This window comes from Astyanax mexicanus, chromosome 14 (genome assembly GCF_023375975.1).
Source record: "Astyanax mexicanus isolate ESR-SI-001 chromosome 14, AstMex3_surface, whole genome shotgun sequence".
In the NCBI taxonomy this organism is placed as follows: domain Eukaryota; kingdom Metazoa; phylum Chordata; class Actinopteri; order Characiformes; family Acestrorhamphidae; genus Astyanax; species Astyanax mexicanus.
The window spans coordinates 18,997,634-19,018,205 of NC_064421.1; the positions used below are offsets into that span (position 1 = coordinate 18,997,634).

Consider the following 20,572-nt stretch of genomic DNA (forward strand, 5'->3'; position numbering starts at 1 on the left):
TAATAATAAAGACTGTTGAATAGTGGAGAAAATTAAAGCACATTTCATTTCAAGCAAGAGTGATTTTCTCATGCAGTGAGGTAAATTGTGGGCGTTTCAAAAGGTTCCAGGTCATTGTTTCCATGTGTTTATCTTAAAGGAGTTCCTTTCTTCCTCAGGCTGATCACCCCTGTCAGCCCACCCACATGATGCATATACTGAATAACATTATGGAGGGTGTGGGTTTCAAGCATTTTCATTTCAAATTGGATGTTTGCAGAGATGAGAATTCACTGCGCTTCCTTTCTTTTTCCTGTTTGACCTAAAAGTGTGCTGTAAATTGATCACTGCAGAGGCCCCACAATGCTCTGGGGAGATAAGCTATGAACCGGGGATGGTTTACATGCTGTAGTTCTTGTTGATATTCCGTGGTATGCTGCAGGTCATTTGCTCAATTTGTGTGCTTTTCTGGATGATTCCCGGGGATGATCTTCCTCAGGTCATTTTTGTAGCTCAGGTTCAGCCTTGAAGGACAGAGTTGTTTACAACACTGCGGCTCATTTTAAGGTTCAGATTCAGAAAGAGTTTGTGTTTATGATATCTGATGGAAGCCGTGTACATTATGTCCCCAGTTAGCTGTTAGGCAGGACAGAGTGAAATAAGATGCAGCAGACATCTACTGTATTTGTGGAGGAAGGAATAACAACCCAGCCTCTCAGCAATGCCAGATTCTTTCATTCTGTGGACAGGACTGAATGCTTTCAGAGATCTGCCCTTATTACAGCAATCATTCTGCCACCTCTATCCGCGCTCCTCCTGCGAATGAGACAGCAAAAAGTCTTCCACAATTTCCAAGCAGACTTATTCATAGTGCCCATCAATCCTGTAATGATTAGAACTGGATATTTAATTACAGCTCTTCTAGTTTCCTTTGATGCAGTGTTTTTGTGAGAACACTGGGTTGTGATAAGGTAAGCCCCGTTATCAGCACACAGAATCCTGATATTTACATTGATTAACAATCCTCCCCCTCACACACACACACACAACCCCCCAAACAGAAGCCTAAAAATATACCAACTTTCATCTGAAGATGTCACTCCAACAGGAAATGAAGGAAGTTTTTCATATTTCCTGTTATGAAAGTGAAAAGGCTAGAAAATTCAAGGCTGTGAATCTGAGTCTTCCCACATAATGCAGTACCGCTGGTACCCCATGAGGAGAAATTCGCTTATTAAGATTGATTATCCTTGTCCCCTTTTATTGAATAGACAATCATGCGGTTATAGATTCGGCCTCAGAAAGAATTTGAATTGATTTAGCCATTCTGTGTGTTGCTCCAAGCAGACCTACATGTCTATTAGAATCCTACAAAGCAAGGCTATTCAAAATCAATTTTTAATGATGCTGAGGAGATATATTGTAACGTTCTCCTATAGAACGAGCACCCTGATCAAAGTCCTTCAGTGGATAATCTTTAATCTACTAAAAAAAACAAGAAAAGAACAGTAGGTATCAGATATATTGTTCAGGAGAATACGATCTAGTCTGTGTAATGGTTTTATCATATTTAAGTATTTCAATGACTCGTTGAGTTCCCATTGAAATGTGTGGAATCATTTAGCAAGATGAGTAACTGTTACTTTATAATCATCATTAGCTTAGTGAATCCAGATTTAAATATAGTATTGTACAAATTTTCTGTCTTTGCTGATTTCCTAAGTAAAGAATTCTATCTCCTTTAATGCACAGAAATGACTGTTTATCTAATGAATGCAACATATTGGGATAAATTAAATGTCCAGCGTACAAATACTTTTGCATACTTTTGGTTCCAATATATTAAATTCAGCAAACACATTGTGGAAATTCACATTGAACTTATTATGCATACAACTACACAACAAAAGGTATTTATTTAAAAATTGCTTTGTATTTCAGGCAACAATAAGCATTTATGAAATATTCAGTATCTTAATGTAATTAAGAATCATTTTGTGCTATTGACTTCATTGGTCACTACAGACACACATGGCAGGTATTTATGAACCCCATTATTTTCCCCTTTTTTTGTAACTACATGTAATTAATCTATATCTGAATTGTAGGCTGTAAGGAATGGAGGGGGGCTTGCTGATGACAGAAGTCACAAAATGATCCATTAGCTATATAACCCTAGACTACATGTGTTCAAGTTTACACGCCATTATTCTAGGTTTTAGCATGATATATTTTATATGCAAAAGTGCATTCAGACAAATGTTTGATTATTAGTTAAGTTTAAGAGACAGAAAAACATGGTATCTGATTGATATTGGTATCAGCAGGTGCTTAAGGTTGCCAGATTGATATTGTTATATGACATGAAACAAAATGGTATTGTATCACACCCACTAGGGAATTTATGTTATGCGCTTGGTTAATCAATTAACTTGTAGGTGTCTGTTCATTTATTTCAAAATTTCTCTCAAATACAAATTTCTCTTAAACACTTTTAAAGACCTTTGACCTCATCTTTCACTCAGATAACTGCTCACAGGAACAGAAGCTGTTTTGTGCTTGTACTACGTGTACTGTATAAATCTTGAATTCAATTTAATTTAAATGACCAGGGGTACCAACATGTTTACATGCTAATTAAATTTTTAAATAGTTGGTTAGAGATGTCTCCTTTTACAGTTTTTAGTTAAAATATTTAATAATTGATGTTCTTCCAGTTTTGTTGTACGGATTCCAGAGGTAGAGTGTGTCCTTGGTCCATGTAAATTCTTTTATTGTTATTATTATTATTTTTTAATCTATTTTGACGTAAGACCACATTCAACACTAGAGGTTGGTAGTGTAGCCGTAACCTGTACTGGCCTTAACCTGCAATGTTTTTTTGATTGTCAAGCAGAAGACTCAAGCAGAAGCTAAATGAGCTTGGGAAAAAAACAAAACTGGAGTGGGAGTCAAAAAATGTATCAAAAATGAGTTTCATATAGTAGAACTGCAGTGGCGCTTCTTAGTACATCCAGAATCTGTTTTTGCCCATTACTTTTGTCATTTGTGTTTCTGCTGAAGTAAATTAAAAAAAGGAATGCATAATATCAGTCTACATTTTTAATCATTTCTTGTTTCTAACAGATATTGTCTTCTGTGAGCTACTGTCTGTCACTATATCTAAATACAGATATTTTCATTTAAAAAGCACTGTTTTATTTTATTTCTTTTTATTTATTTATCCCATTTTCTTCCCAATTTACAAGGCCAATCACCCAACCCATTCATGAAGACCATCGCTAATGATCATCACTAGTGATACCTCAACACCAACTGCCATCTTACATCAACTGCTGCTGATGTAGCATCCATTGTCAAGTAGCATCAAGTAGGATCACTCAGAGCACTTTTAGGATACTCAGACACACATTAGTTAAAATCTATTAATTTTTTGATAAACTTTTGTGGCTTTGGTTTTAACCCTACCAGGAGAAGAGTAAAACCTTCAGGAAAAGAAAACTGCAATTAAAAATAAACATAATTCTTAAGGTTTGAATATTTGGTATAGTTAGTGGCCACAACGTTGTTCAGATGTGCTTTAGCAAACTATATTTTAACTAATTAATCTATTGTGTTTGTTTGGGGGGACTTTTATTGTCAGTTTTCTTTCCAAAATGGTAAGAGGTGACATGAAAACACTTCCTGTTTGGTGCTATTTAAGGCTATGCAAGCCAGGTGGTTAGAACTTTTGTTTAGTTTAAGCCTATGGAATTAATACTGTGTGATTTGTTTTATTAAGAAACGTACAACAAGTAAGAAAATGTAAATATGTTTGATAGAGGAACGTTTCTTACAAATTTTCCTTCCTTTTTTTAACACTTTGTGAGCTGGACTTTAATAAATACTACTCTCTTTCATCTGACCCAAAGCATCCTGTTTGTTCTGCTGGACCATCACATCTTCCTTTTGAATAGCAATCAAATGTTTCCTTCTAGCTGCCCCTATATATTTTTTATGTTGAGTGTACACAGCAAATAGTTTAAAATTCCACACAGTCCTTAAACAACCGGCTAAAAGAATGGGCTGTATTCAGATTGATAGCAAGGACTTTCTTGTGTGTCATGAATAAGTTGGTTGTTTATTACAGATTTGTGCTATGGCTGGAGTACTCCAGAATTGGTCCAACTTTTTTTTTTTGTCTTAAACTGTCTACAGTGATATAAAACGTTGGTGCAGTTGCACAATTAATTAAAGGGCCCATATCACAGAAAACAAATTTTCTAAGTTTGCCAAAAACCTAAATGTAAAATGTCAATATACAGTTTTGGAAGAAAGACCACTTAAAAATGATGAGTTTCTTTGATTTTACCAAACTGAAAACCTCTGGAATATAATCAAGAGGAAGATGGATGATCCCAAGCCATCAAACCGAGCTGAACTGCTGGAATTTTTGCACCAGGAGTGCATAAAGTTTTTCAAAAGCAGTGTGTAAGATTGGTGGAGAGGAACATGCCAAGATGCATAAAATGTGATTAAAAACCAGAGCTATTCCACTAAGTATTTATTTTTGAACTCTTTATGAATATGAACTTGTTTTCTTTGCTTTACTTGTTTGAGGTATGAAAGCTCTTCTCTTGGGAGAAATGTTGTCCGTAGTTTATATAATAAAACAACAATGTTCATTTTACTCAAACATATAACTATAAATAGCAAAATCAGAGAATCTGATTCAAAAACTGAAAATGGTAAGAGACTGGCTCCTTTTATATTTCCTTTTGGATCCACCTTCAATTCTCAACCATGAACACAAAGCACAGCTCTAAATCTCTTTTTTAAAGATACTTTTAGTCTAATCATGCTGCCCAGATACTCATACAGGTTCTTCTTCTCTTTAAACTGTATTTGGTTTGCTTGATGGTGGTTTGCTTGATGGTGGTTTGCTTGATGGTAGCATCCTCAACTTGTAAAATTCTCAACTTATAAACACTTTTGAAATGTTCACATTTGGATGGAAATGATTAGCTGCTGTAAGATATGTATATTCACCGTATGATATTTACTCATCTGTAATGAACTTCCATCATTACAGGTTTAACACAGCCTGTGTTAGTTTGGCTCTGTTGGCGGTATTTTAGGTCACACAGACGTCTTACTTTTCCAGGACATGTTCTCTTTTTCATATCTGAGATCTGAGAACTCTATATTACGTAAAATATCCAGGAAAGCTTTAAATTATTTATCTATCCCCCTTAAACTTCTTGAGAGAGACAAACAGGGAGGGATATTCTAAACACCAATGCAAATTATTATGAGCTAAAATAAAATATATGAAAATATTATTTTATCACGTTATACAGATTTGAATTTGTAAGACACAGAGTAATGTAGCTTTAAGAGAATGCAAAAAAATGTCTTTCTCACTTCAGCATTTTTCTCACATATATCTTGTCACTGACAGAGTGAGAGTCTTCAGCAGAACTGTTCTGAACTATTTCACAAAGAGCATTCTAAAGAAAGAGCCACCAGCACACTTCTAAACAGCACTACTTACGACAGAGAAGAAGAAGCCTGGAGGAGGGAGCTTTTATCCTATAACTGTGCAGCAAATGAGAGCCATTAGCCAGGCTTAATAGGCACCAAAGCCATTAGCAAGCACATGAACAAAGGGGCTGATCAATACTCAGCAGTGGCTAGACAAAGCAAGATGCTAACTGGGGGTTTGATAGGTACACATGACTGCTTCGTGACATTAATTTGTGTTACCTTGAAAGCTTTGAAGCGCTCTACAGCTCATTCAGCGTGACAATATGAATTACTGCATTACAGCGACTCATACCATTCATTCTCAGGTCCCTACAGTTTATACGTAATTACTAAGCATGCAGAACAAAACAACCTATTTTAAATGTACTGTTTTTGTGATTTCACAAAGACAACATGTTTAAATATCCAAACTATGAAAAATGTTAAGGCAGAAAACTATTTATTTAGAATGTGGAAATTTACACTCACGTTCCAAAAGCAACAGAATAAAAAATATGTAGTAATACTGATCATGAAGTGTTACACCATGATATGGCTTGGGAATGCCAACACCGGTAATAGTTGTGAGGTGTTATCTTGTGAATGAGGTAGAATATGGAATATGGAGTTATTAGAGTTTAAGCAAAGAATTAAGAGACATTCTATTTCCAGTTTTTGCAAGCATTAAACCAAGCATAAACCAAGAAAATTTCAAAATAATGAAAAAAAAACAAACAACAACAACACTGAATTTGAGGTGTGTCCAAACTTTTGATTGGTATGGTAAGTGCCAAGCCATGTTGCAAAAGTGACCACAGAGTGAACTGGCTTGAAACAGACAAACTACCTGTTTAGCCTACAGTAGTTTAGCCCTACACACACATCCTGAAGTTATAAGGAGTGTTTTAGGCCTTTTTTTTATTGAGGCAACTTATTTGAACAGGGGTCTTTTTTACACATCACAAACAAACTAGCTGTCCAACCGTAATAGATAAAGATTGGATGAAAAGTGATTTGGTTTAAAAAATAAACTTGATTTGATACAAAGAACTACAGAAAAGTAGAAATGTAAGTGAACCTTTTTAAATCTATAGGATATAAACCATTTAGAAATAATAACAAGGATGAATTGGATGAAGAAAAAAAGAGATGGCTCAATTGATGCTTCTTTTTTCTAGAAAGTTACTTTAAATTACCTAAGAAACACAAATATAATTTTCTTCATGAATCCAAACATGTTTGTTTCAAAAAACTATGTTGCACACAAAAATGATTTTAAGCAGTGTAAAAAAGCAAAGCTGGTTAAAATAGATGAAATAATTAATATGCACATGATTAGATGAGTTGCTGTCAAACCTTTGCAATTAGCACATTAGCTGTGCCTATTTAAAAGTTGATCTTTCTTACACAAACACACACACACACACACACACACACAGAGTGCTGGCCAATCAATCGTGAAGGTGACCCCCTGGTTCTGGTGAAGCTAGTGTCAATGAGCAGACCGTAGCGCTGTAATTAAGCCCATAATTCCAAATTAGCTCAGAAGGTCATCTGTCAGGTAGCTCACAGGCTGAGAGCCGGCTGTGGTGCGAGCGAGCTCAGCGAAATGTTCTCTCAGACCTAAACCATCCCTCACTGCAAACACTCAGCATAGACTGTAACACTGATTCAGCAGCCCTGCAACAAGTCTGCGCCTCTCCAGTGCAAACATTATTAGCTTAGCCCGGCTGCTCCTCCGCCACGGAGATAAACATCTAATTCCACTAAGTACTTCAGTATCTCGCATGTTTACAAGCTGTTTGTAGTTAGCACGTTAAATCATATATGAATATTAATGCTTGCATAGGGATAAGCCTTTAGTGCAGGAGCTAAAAGGAGGAGTGCATATAGAGAGAGTGGATAATAAAATGTGAGAAGATGTATTGCGTACAGCTTCAGCCCAAAGCTAGAGAGAGGTCAGTCTCTCCGTGCGCTATTCATCACCTTCTATTTAAGTCCCCAGCCTGAGCCGCACCTCATCAATTACTAAATGCCTCAAATGTTTATTGCAGCAGAGGCCGAATACAAATGGAGGCTGTATTTGAAATGCTGATTTAAGATAAACAGAGGCAGGATAAAATAATATTTGAAGGCCTTTATGTGTATATGGAGTGTATGAAACATGTAAAAGGGTTACTTAACATTTTCAAAAGCAATTCTAAGCTAGGTATAAATAGCTTGTGTCAGCATTCTGAGTCAATTTCAATAAAACATACTTTTTATACCTTTTTTTATTTCTTTTTTATTTTATTTTATTTTATTTTTTTCCCAATTAGCTAGGCCAATTATCCCACCCATGCAGATGCTAGTCAGCTGTATATCCCCCTTTCACGAGTGATGCCACAACACAAGGAGGGTGAAGACTAGCACATGCCTCCTCTGATAGATGTGAAGTCAGCCACCGCCTCTTTTTGGTACAGTGTGCTCGGAGGAAAGCGCAGTGACTCCATTCCGATACATTAGCTCACAGACCCCTTGTACTGACCGACATCACCCAAGGAGTGATAAGGGGAGAGAGTGCCAACTACCCACTCAGAGGCAAGGCCAAATGTGCTCTCTCTGGGCTCCAGAACCTGATGGGAAACTGCATGACCAGGATTCGATAGCGATCTCCCAATCATAGTGGCAGCGCTAAGCCTACTGGACCACCCTGCGACCTCAATAAAACATACTTTTTAAAAACTTAAAAAAATACATTTCGTACATTTTACATTTGCAAATTTTACGTGATTTTGCCATGTCTTTAGTTTCAGTAGGGATCATTAGAGTTAAATACCACATTTTATATAACACAGTTTTATCTACATTTTAAACTAATCTATACATTCAAATTATTCACTTTTTTCTATTCTTATAAAAATGTCTATTTATACGTGTCCAAGAATTGGGATAACCACCAACAAAGTAAGTGACATCACAACCTTCATGCTTTTTTGTTTTCAAGGGCTGAAGACACAGGCTGAATATTCATCAATAATAATATTAATTTCACCTAATATTTATCATATTGTTTCCATATAAAGCTTGAGCTGTCCATCCTGTCATTGTAAAATATCATGGTAATTACTGATAATTTTTGAAAATAAAAATATACTATGGCAACAGAAGGAGGTCATCAAGAACAATCAACCATGATTTCATCAAATTTCCACTAAAATTGGATGCATGCATGACAGGAAAAATAATAAAAGCAATTAATTGGAAAATATGATTTCTATGTAGTCTGTATATTTATAAATATGATAAATATGATGATGTTTTGAGGAGAAAAAAGGAGCATTATTTTAATAATGACCTTGTATGAAGTAAGTGGCTTGATATATTTACTTAATTTTTTATGAACACAGGACGCTGCCCACAGGACATGGCCCACAGGATATGGCCCACAGGACGCTGCCCACAGGAAATGGCCCATGGGAAGCTTCCCATTGGAAGCTACCCATCTGACACGGACCACAAGACACGGCCCACAGCACGCTGCCCACAGGACACAGCCCACAGGACGGCAGCCCAGCAATGACATTGAGGTGTTTAAACTTCAGCAGTAGTGCACAATCTGATATACTCATACCAGAGCAAAACGTGCTACTATACGTTATATCTTGTGTATATATGTTTGTTGTACATTATCAGGCAAACGCTACTGCTCATTCAGTGTTTTTCAGTTCAGTAACAAAACCTACTCTTCTGTTAACACTTAGATGTTGTAGATGTTGGATCATGGTTGTCCAGGGCATTAGAAGAAACTGCTCCCTGTAGGACTTTATAAATTCATGGCACATGTACCGAACAACAGTTCTTTTTAAAACCACATGCTTTCCAAAAACTGCTTTCAACATTGAATTGAATAAGTTATTAATTCATAAGAACACCCTGATCTTTAACTGATATTTTCTGGACTGCTAACAGTCTCTCTGCAGGATTACTCAAATAGTTTTCATACAGCACAAAATTAAAAGACAGTAGGTGATACTTTGCGTTCTTCGAGCAGTCGTGACACTAGTTCATACAAAGACTGAAGAAGGACGGATATTGTGTATATGTATAGTATTCAAGTGTTATTGTTGGGTGTGGGGGTATACAACGTTGTGAAAATAATTCTGGGACACTACATATTCCAGCTTGTTTTTCATTTATTATGTGCTGTTCCATTTTATACAGGAATGTGTAGGCAGACCTCACCCCTAATGAAATGTTCTGCTTAGTGGTTCAGAGAGTTACAGGTTTAATGGCTGTGTGTTATTCTGCGTTAAGGGGGGGGGGTAATTAAGGAAAGACTGCGTTTGGTGGTTGTGTAGTCATTTATCCATTAACCTGTCTCTGTATTTGGAGTACAGTTCAGCTGTGATTGACAGTTATGGCTTAGCACCGCTGGCCTACTTGCATTTACAACAGAGGCTAATAGCATGCTCATGTTTAAAGGCCATTTACAAATTCCTGCCAGCAAAATACCTTCTTATTCTACACTACAATAAAATAACCTGGAATGTCAAATTGTATAATTTTGGAAACGTATTAAATGTATCGTATTGAGATTATTATTGTAAGAGTATTCACTTTATTTCTAGACTGTTTATAAATTTTAAGCACATCCCAAAATCAGAATCAGGACATTAGTATGAGCCCAAGATTTTAATGTTTTATCTGGTTAACCTAATTTCACTTGTTAATATACATTCCTGCATTTCAGACCTAAACAAACATTCCAAAAAAGTTAATAATAATGAGCTAAAAATACTAAATAATGATGTGATTTTAAACAGATGATGTCAGCAACAGTGTGTGTGATGGTACCATGGTCAGTTGTCATAAGTCACATGTCCAAAAGGCATGGTGTCATGGCAAGTGGTGCACTGTCAGATCACCCTTGAACTAGGACATTACTGGCACCATGACAGCAAAATGTTAAAAAGACAATGACTCCTTTTTCAAACCTTTTAAGAATACGTGCATTCTGGTGCACTCTTCCAACAGGACAAGGCTCATCCACATAATGCTGCTATCTCAAATGCTTGTTGTGAATACACAGGTGGTGTTCCATTACAAAACACATTGTTATGATGACACTTTTTGTCTCTGAGTTTGTTTAATCTATTAACGTCTTAAAGTGTAAAACTCAATAAATATTGTTCATATCAGTTATTTTTTAATAATTTATTGTTCTTGATGACCTTCATCTTTCTTACAAAGAGCAATGTCATCTTTCTTCTGTGTGCAACTATTGTTTTTCGATGATGATTTAATAAATTAAATTAAATAAGGCTGACCAAAGAAAACATGAAATATCATGGGGGTTTACTATTAATCATTTAGTATTGTATTAATAATTCAACTTATTCTAAACTGTTTATTTTTCTTATGTGATTTTTCCTTTGGTGAGGTTGGATGAAACTAATAAAGAACATCTGGTTTTGAAATAAAATAATGTATAATAAATATTTTAAAACAAGTAAGTAATAAGTAAGAGTGCAGGCATTTCAGAAATTCTCATATCATGATGTATTATATTGGATATATAGTAGCTTTCACTTGCCAAGATATACATTTTTGCAGAGTTGCTACTTATGCCTGTGCTTTTGCACTTTACTTGTTTAACTGAGTCAACACTTATTTAAATGAAATGGTTTAATTAGCTGGATGAACTGGCTGCCGGCAGCTGTTGGAAGAGCATGATGACTTAATGCAGATTGCATATGGACTGGAAGTGACCATGAGGGAGAGAGCATTTCAATAAAACACAGTAAATCTCTCACTCGCTTTGGCAAATGACGTTCAATATCCAGTGAATCTTGACCTTGATGATTGGACTGACCACTTGCTCTTACCTGAGCCTGCTTAGCAATTTTTTATTTTTTATTGACTTTATTTCTTCACACACACACATACACACACACACACACACACACACACATACATGTAAAAAAAACTATGTTCCGTATTGAAGATGAAGTCCTGTACTGTGTTCAGATTAATGTTACACATTGAGTATGGTTAACAGCTCAAGTTTAAGATTAGATTTGGCATGTATGAAATTTTAGCTGCCCAGTCGACCGCCTACTTCATTTCTCACCAGTGATTAGGCTAACCACTGAGCACACATGAGCACCGATTACAAACAAGGAAATAAACACACTAAAGTCCAGCCCACAACAACACAGCCTTTAATCCTAATTTCTCCCATTAGAAATGATTCATTTCCACATTTAGTAATAATACATGTTGTAATTGTGCTAAACAATGGGAAGGATGGAGGGGCCATCTTTGTTCACTTAGCCTTAAAACTTCTTAAAAGGTGATTGGTTTAGTTGCCTGTCAGTCAAAAACATGAGTAGAGGGCGGGGCTAAGAGCAGCTTTGGGAGCAGGAAAGAGAGAAACAGCTTCAGCCCTGCAGTACAGCAGTACAGACTCATGAATAAAAAATGCTCAGAATGTGGCTAACGGACAGTTATGACACCTGTGTGACACTTTAAAGCATCTTTAATTAGGTAAATATATATATATAAGATTTGTCAATGTAATAAAACTTTAGGCTATCAACTATGCTAGCTAGTAAACTTAGTAGGGCTAAAGTATAATGTGTAACTGTTTGTGTGTTAAAATGTGGTTAAAGTTTAGTCACTATTGTAGATACAATTAAGTGTTTAACAACCTGTTGAAATACCCCAGAATGCAGAAAATGTCATTTTATTCATTAAAAATGTTGAGGAGGGGGATCCTCAGACCAAGATATTAGCTTCAGATAGCTAGCTAGCTAGATAGATAAGCTCTAAATAGCTCTAAATAATGTTAAATAGTTTAATTAGCATAGCTAACTACTTGAGGGTTAGTGGCCACAGCAATTCATCATTTTGGACTGTGTGGGGAAATACCATATACACAAAAGAAAATGGCATTTACCTTTCTCTGTTTGAGCCTTTCTCTTTTTTGTAGCTTTATCTCAAACACTACTTTGCTACTTCATAGAAGTGACTTGCAGGATGTTTCTCTAAAGTGAAAGACTCTTTTTATTCAGCCAGTAAAATGTACAATTTAATTTAATATTTAAAAAATATATACGTACATATTAAGCTTAAAAGTGACAAACACGCTACTGAGAATGAGCCTTTATAGGACAGTCGTACCAAGGACCCAGTTTCTCTCTGAATCTCTTTTTCTTTCTTTTTTTTCTGTCTATTTAAAGAAAGATAACTATATTTTTTATGTGTCTCCTGCTCTGTCCTTCTCTCTGGCACTTTCTCTCTTTTTCTTTTCAGTCTCTCTCTCTCTTAACGTACATATATATGTTTTTAAAGGAAATAATAATTATGTTTTCCATCAATTAAAAAGCAGTAACAGTTAATAATAACTATTCCAATTCAAGATGTAAAATAATAAAGAAAGATAGATTTTTTAAAGTGTCTCCTCTCTCTCCCTCCCTCTCTCTCTCTTTCTGATCGAGAGTGACCCGCCACCATTGGGTCATTAGGCAGTGAGAGGAGTCCTGATAGAGTGTCATCATTACGGATGACATTTTAGCAGCAGGCCCACATTGTGTATTTATGACCCGCTGGACTGCTGCTCTGCAACAGTAACGCCATCAACAGTTTAAGCATCTCACTCTTATAACTGCCCTTCAGGGATCACTGCTTCCTTCCTGCACTCTCTCACATAAAGCCATTTGAAGATAAAAGACGCCATTAGTAAGATGCTGCTGGGGCGTGTGGCATATGCTCGCAAGCTAATATCTTGTCAGAGTGCAGTATAGAGCTCTCTCACAGCTCTTTTATTTACACAACCACTCTTCATTCTTTTCCATATGTGGGAGTTGGTTATTACCCGTGAATCGGACAGTGATGGACATGCTGAGATATGCTGATTTAATGTTCTAATCCTTGCTGTCATAAAAACAAACCCTGTAATGCCATTAAAATGCTGAACTGTTCTTTAGATTGTGTGAAACATTTTGAGACACCTACATTAAAGCAACCTTATGTAACATTTTAAGCTTTTTAAAAAAGCATTAAGAAGCTTTATGTGAGCATTTCTTGCTCTTTCATGTCCCCTACAGTCTAAAGGTGGATACCCTGGATACCTTGGCTCTTGATACATTACAAAGACTTGCTGTCTTGGTCTCAGATGAGCCAGCAATTTGTCCTCTTTTGAACTCTGTTATGTCCCCCATAATGTTGTGTGCATTGCAATATTTTGAGCAAAACTGTTCTCTTACCCTGCTAATTAAACCTTCACACTCTGCTCTTACTGGTGAAATGCGCAATTAATGAAGATTGGCCACCAGGCTGCTCCAATTTAGCCATGAAACCTCCCACACTAAAATGACAGGTGTTTCAGTTTCATTGTCCAACCCCTGTACAGTATGCATGTTAACATAGATGCCTACCCTATGTGTGCGGATGAGTATGTCCATATGATAAGGATTACCAGGCTTTTAATAAAACCAACACTTCCTCACTTCCAACACTTCCTCACCAACAAACCTCACTTCCTGCTTCAGTGGGCTTCAACTTTTCTCCACTGACAAGAAAAAGGGCAAAAGGTCAGCTTTTATATTTTGTGAACCAATTGAGTTTAGCGAGCAGAATACACAAACAGAGCCTCACTATGGAGAACCTCTGAAACCCCCAGTATCTTGATCTGACAGAGTGACAGCTGGCAGCCATGCCAGGCTAGGCTTATTTATCTAGACAGCTTGCACAGTCTCTTCTGTGCAGGTAATGCTGTGTGAAGGATAGAAATAGGCTACTGAGACTCGCTTCACAAGGTGTGCTGCAGAAACATGTTCACCAGGGCACTATTTGCTTTTTCAGCTCAGCCAGGGCAGAAGGTGTCAGTATGTTAAATCAAGAATTTATGCTCCGCTGTTTGAATAGGCTTTGTGTTGACAGAAGATATGGGGCTGGCCTTTTGTGCACGCTCAATGCTCCATGTTCACTGATTTGGACGTCAAACAGCGCCATTCTTTTGTGGCTTAAGCGCACATAACTCAAAGTATCAAAGGTCCCTCATAACGGCCATCGTCATAGAGACAGCGAGAGTGTGTGATGAAAGAGGTTTCTGCTTTGCATGTAGTTTAGTTGGTGGAGAGAATGGTTTTACTATGGCAACAGACTGTGAAAGGTGGAGGTGGTGTATATTAGTGTGTAATGATGACGAGTATGTGTAATCTTTGATTTCGGTCACGTATTTTACCTATGCAATCTTATTTTCCATTGTGTCCACAGGGGAAGCCCTTTAACCCTTTAACTTCAGCTCAGTTGTTTGGTAGAGCACATTTGAGTCACTGTATCTTATTAATGAAGGTGTTTATCTGAACCCTGATTGTGTAGTCTTTCAGTAGTTTGCCTTTTTTAGTTCTCATCTTTAAATTTCTCTGCACGTGGAAAGTAAGTTTTGGTGTATTTTTAAAGGTATGCATTATATGTTAAGCATATTCAGGTTTCAGGGGTTTTGATTAATTGAATTATGTAGTATATACAGCTGTCCAGTTTCTGAATCAGTTTCTCTGATTTTACTATTTATAGGTATATGTTTGAGTAAAATGAACATTGTTGTTTTATTCTATAAACTACAGACAACATTTCTCCCAAATTCCAAATAAAAATATTGTCATTTAGAGCATTTATTTGCAGAAAATGAGAAATGGCTCAAATAACAAAAAAGATTCAGAACTTTTAAACTTCAAATAATGCAAAGAAGACAGGTGTCTATTTATACATTTAGAAATCAATATTTGGTGGAATAATCCTGTTTTTTATCATAGTTGTAGTATGAATCTTGGCATGTTCTCCTCCACCAGTCTTACACACTGCTTTTGGATAACTTTCTGCCAATCCTGGTGCACAAATTCAAGCAGTTCAGCTTGGTTTGATGGTTTGTGATCAGCTATCGGCCTCTTGATTAAATTCCATAGGTTCAATTTGGTAAAATCAAAGAAACGCATAATTTTTAAATGGTCTCTTATTTTTTTAAGTGTTATAAAATTTAATTATCACTTTGCTTATTCCTCTACGAGACTATTATAGGGTTAAGAATTTGAGGCTGTGGAATGTGGGTTCAGTCACTGCTAGTAATGCCTACTAGCGCTGTAATGCCCATAAGACAAGCATTCTTTTCTTCAGTGATAGTAAAAGCATGTCTCTGGGATCTTCACAAAATGTCTCTAAGTAAAAACTGTACACTCTAAGCAAAAGGGGGGGGGGGGGGGGTTACATTGACTTCTACTTCAGTTACATACTGATTATCAAGTTCTTCTGTCACCGTATAGTCCCCTACATAGGCTTACTCCCGTATCTGTGGGACCTTATTTTACACTGCGAACCATAAAGATTACCTAGATCACAGGGTGCCAGCTTCTTATTAGTTCTGAGAATTCAGAAGATTTCTGACTCATAGCAAGGGAAGCCCCCAACTCTAGAATAACATTTAAGTTAATATTTTGGATTCTCTTTTTGCAAGGCTTCATCCCTCAGCTTTACAGGTCTTTGCCCACTGTCAGCTTTGGCTTGTTGCTCATTTTATTCCTGCATTTTTTTAAACTGTTTTATGACATCAGTTGTAAAAAGCACTATACAAATAAATGACATTTGAAACAGTGCTATATGGAACCATTTTGAACCATGTTTTTTTTTTAAGAATCCTTAAAGACCTAATTTTGGTAAGGGTGTATTTAATTAGCAGACAGATAACATGATTACATATTTAGAATGAATTTTGTTGTACAATACACTAAAATTGTCTCATATGATCAGTAACAAACAATATGGTCTTGCATTAAAATAGCTACTGTTCTAAAAACCCTCACAGCTGACGTCAAGTAAGCTAAATCTGAAAATTCTCCTTCAGCTCAACTGGAGCTCTTACATAAAGATGTGATGAGTCTCTGAACAACAGCATGAGTCATGTGTAAAATTATAGCCAATGTTATAAATGTACTGCCTTCAGAGTTTTCAGGCAGGCAGACTTGGATTCTAGCCAACTGGGTCAAGATCATAGAAGAAAAGATTTACCTGAGCCATTTCAGCGCTAATTAATCGTGGGAAGTTTTGAAATACCAAGTTGTACTCATTGTGCTTAATATTAGTGTTATATGCATTATATGAGCACTTCTGAAACAACTTAAACAACCAGATAGAGAGAGAGAGAGAGAGTGCTAAACATGTGTGTGAGTAATATATACCTTGCAGGACACTATTCCCTTTTCATTATTGATATATAGGAATACATACAGTATATAATTTATCATAATGACTGATAATGATTGTCAAATATAGTGTCAACATTCTACAGTTCATAAATATAAATACAGCACAGCTAATACTGGTTAGCTACTTTTCCTTTAGCACAGTCACACCTTGGTCAAATGCTTTTGGTAGCTATCAACAAGCGTCCTCCAGATTTCCGGTCTGAAATCTGCCATTCCTCTTAGCAGAACTGGTAGAGATCAGATAAATGTGTTGCCTTTCAGGCACTTACCCAAGTTTTAAGCACTGCATATGTAAGATAAGGACTTTGGGAACGCCGTTCCCAAGAATTCCAAGCAAAGTTCCAACTGAATTTTTCATATTCTGTCTTCTTTGTGCATTTCCGAAAAGACCATGAAGAGTGTTGCTACCACCCCCAAGCTTAACAGCTGGTATGGTCTTCTTGGAATTGAATGCTTCACCTTTAATTCTCCAAATCGTTGTCTTATTTGACAACACATATTTTCAATGCATTATACATACAATGCAATGCACGCGTATTTGTAAACTTTTTTGTACTTTACAAACTTTGGTTTGCAATTACATGTGTTTGAACTGATGGTTTAAAAAAAGCAATGGCTTGAAATCTGTGATCATTATTTTTAGATCTGGACTAGAGACTAGGGGCAGTAGTTAGAGCACTTGTGGGTTCAACAGTCTGGTTTGGCAGAGCATTCACAATTATCATTGCCACTTTTGGGCCCTTAATCAAGACCCTTAACCCTCACTACTCCCTTGGCACCACAGCAATGACTGCCTAGTGTTCTGGGCATCTGTTCCCAGTGCTCACTGTATCACTGCGTGTGTACATATGTTTTTCTCACTATTGTGTGTTCACTTTAGAGATTCAGTTCAGAGTTCAGATTTTGTCTGTGCCCAGCACGTGGTTAATTTGGTTGTCTGTGAGCTGTTAAACAACCCATTTTTGTTGCCACATAGAAGCTACCAGTTGTAGACAATCATGATCACTTACAGGATGTTACATGTCGATGGTCACGGCAAGTTGTGGATGTGGATGGCATAAATATTTTTATTTATATATGTTTATTTGATTAATGACATTGTCTCTGTATACTGAATGCCAGTTAGGATTTTTTTTTTTTTTTTTTGTAATTTTGTAAATTACGCAAATGTTGACATTGAGACAGATGCTAAAAATAATATATTTGAGTCCCACTATCCCCTATAAAGCAATGACCTACCAATAACTCATGTCTATAGCAGAAGCTCCTAGATTAAAAAGAATGACAGTACTGGGTTTGATTGGCAGTTCTCCACCCCATCTGTTTAAGCAGCCTGACTATTCCTTGGAATTATTTTCCTTCAGAGCCTGTTCTCTTAGACTGGGACTAGAAGAACACAAAATCCAACCTACCAGCTTGTGCAAAACCTTCACTGACTGGCCATATTGAGGATTCCCTTTCTGAATGGAACAGTGTAATCGTTATCCGGAGCTACAGCACTAAGTCTGGGATAGGACACACTTTAATGTTTGGCTGTCTGCCAAGAGGAAAGAAAAAATCATCAGGACGAGCTGCTGTAGCAGCAGCAGCAGCACAGCCCCGGAATATGGATCATGCAGTGATGATTAATTTGTGGCTCTAGGAAAAACCAACACAACTAGACAGTTTTACAGTTTCCTTGGTTCCCGGCTCTGCAGGGTGCCCGGCACTCTACAGTAAAAATGATCAGAATGATGACTGAATATGATTCAGTTTGTTTATTATTTCCATTTCAATTTGATTAGCCTCACCACTAGGGCTGGATACCGAAATCCGTACCAAAAAGGCAACGACAGAAATGTACTACCGAAAGTAAAAAAGTACTGAAAAGTAAAAAAAAAAAAAAAAAGTTGGTGCCTGTTTTTGAAACTTTGCATGAAACATGCATAAATGCAACAAAAAAAAAAAAACAATCACAACAGTGCCCTGGTGCACACAAGCATTGTCCATACACTGCCACTGTGCTGAAATCTCTCAGGTGCTCTCTCTATCTTTCTCTCTCTCTCTCTTTCTCTCTCTCTCTCTCTTTCTCTCAGACATTATAATACAGTACAAAATGATTTAGTCTGTCAGACCTAAAGCACACTACACTACTATTACTGTCCCATCACAATAATACTGGGAAATTGCAGCATAAAAGGAGAATCATAATTATAATTCATTTTAAATGATTGATACCACTAATATAATTTAATGTTGCCAATCTAATGCTGATATTTCTTAAAAAGAACTCTTAAAAACTGAACTACATTCAGCAGTATGCTAAGGGAAAATATTTGTAGTTTAAGCAGTTGTAACACTGTTATTTTATATCTTAATAAAGCGCTCATGCTCATTGTGTGTTTCAACAAGATCCAAAAGTATGGCAGCCTCGCATGATGACAGTATGAGAATGAGATTAATCATGTTTGCTGTTAAAGAAATCCGTTATGTGAGAATAATTATCGCTTTTTGTATTTTTTGGTTGCAGTTTAGTAAAAGGTATCGCAATAAGTAAAAACAGCGCCACTAAAATAGCAAAACACTAAGCCTCTGTTGCAGAACAAAATGCTCTGTAACTTTAGCTACTAGTTAGTATATAATTTTAAATGATCTTTTGTTTTTTCTACATGACCGGTTTCCCAGAACTAAAAAACAGACAAGTAGTTTCCAATGGAAAGATGATCTTTATCAGCAAATTTCACCAGGTTTTTTTAATCAGGCCAAATTAAAACTGTTTCTTCACTATTGTAGTGTATTATTATTAATTTATTATTAGATCATCTTCAACTTTTGGAATAGTAAAGCCGTTTCATTACCAAAAAGCAGAACAAGTTGCATGCAGTCTGTCCGTGCCTAATGTTCTGGAGAAGAAACATTTACTGAGCCACAACTTCTGAAGCCCTCTCTCCACAGGTTATCCTGGGCTTAGGCAGAGTTAATGATGTGTAAACCACCAATGCTCGTGTCCATGAACCCACCCCAGTGCTGTCCCCCCTGTCTAGCAGTGGTAGGTCTTCCTAATTACCAAACCTGGAGCTCATACAGCTTCTCTCTGTAGATGCCACACAATCATTATCAGGGTGTCGAGACATTTTCCCTCTCTGGAACTAGAACTAAATTTTTCAGTCAGTGTTTTTCACAACTTTTTGTACAGGCCAAAAAAGGTTGCCACCAAAAAAAATATTTTGTCAGACTGCCTTTCACTGTGGCATTATTTCTAAAAGCTTCTGCAATGATTTATTTAAATCCAGTGTTGCTCTTTTTTTACCAATATCTTGCATTGATGATGATAGATTCTGGCCACTAAGCCACTAAGTCTTCTCCAGCGCATCCCAAATATTTTTAATGGGGTTAAGGTCTGGACTCTGTGGTGAACAATCCATGTGTGAAAATGATAATCTCATGTTCCCTGAACCACTCTTACACAATTCCATCCCCATGAACCCTGACATTCTCATCTCAGAATTTGCCCGTGCCATCAGGGAAGAACAAATTCATTGATGAAATAACCTGGTCTATATTCAGTATATTCAGGTAGTCAGCTGACCTCATTCTTTCAGCACATACTGTTGCTGAACCCAGACCTGACCATCTGCAGAACCCCAGACCATTTATATAATAAGTTAAATCCAGGTGGTGACTTTTTCTGGCCAGGCAGTGTATAAACACTCCTGAAAAAGAATAGTAGATAATGAGTACAAAAATTGGAGATTAAACGCTGGCACACTGCAGGTAAGATTGCTGCCAGGTTTGCCAATGGGAGCAAATTATATTGTCTGCATTTTACATGGAAATGCCACCAGATTTGAAGCATGCATAATGAT

The 20,572-nt window shown here is 36.7% G+C and overlaps 1 protein-coding gene across 6 annotated transcripts in view; it reads left to right on the forward strand.

Annotated features, from left to right (window-relative positions):
- Positions 1-10,715, forward strand: part of ttc6 (tetratricopeptide repeat domain 6) — a 67,535-nt gene extending 56,820 nt beyond the window's left edge. For 2 of the 6 annotated variants that reach the window (XM_049463646.1, XM_049463647.1), the window contains one exon: positions 8,874-10,715. In XM_049463646.1, coding sequence (XP_049319603.1) covers positions 8,874-8,973 — 100 coding nt within the window. In that variant the 3' untranslated portion in view covers positions 8,974-10,715. Of the gene's footprint in view, positions 1-3,227; positions 3,884-8,873 lie in introns of those variants that run through there. The other 4 variants (XM_049463643.1, XM_049463645.1, XM_049463644.1 and 1 more) reach the window with 4 other exon arrangements.
- Positions 10,716-20,572: the final 9,857 nt, after the last annotated feature.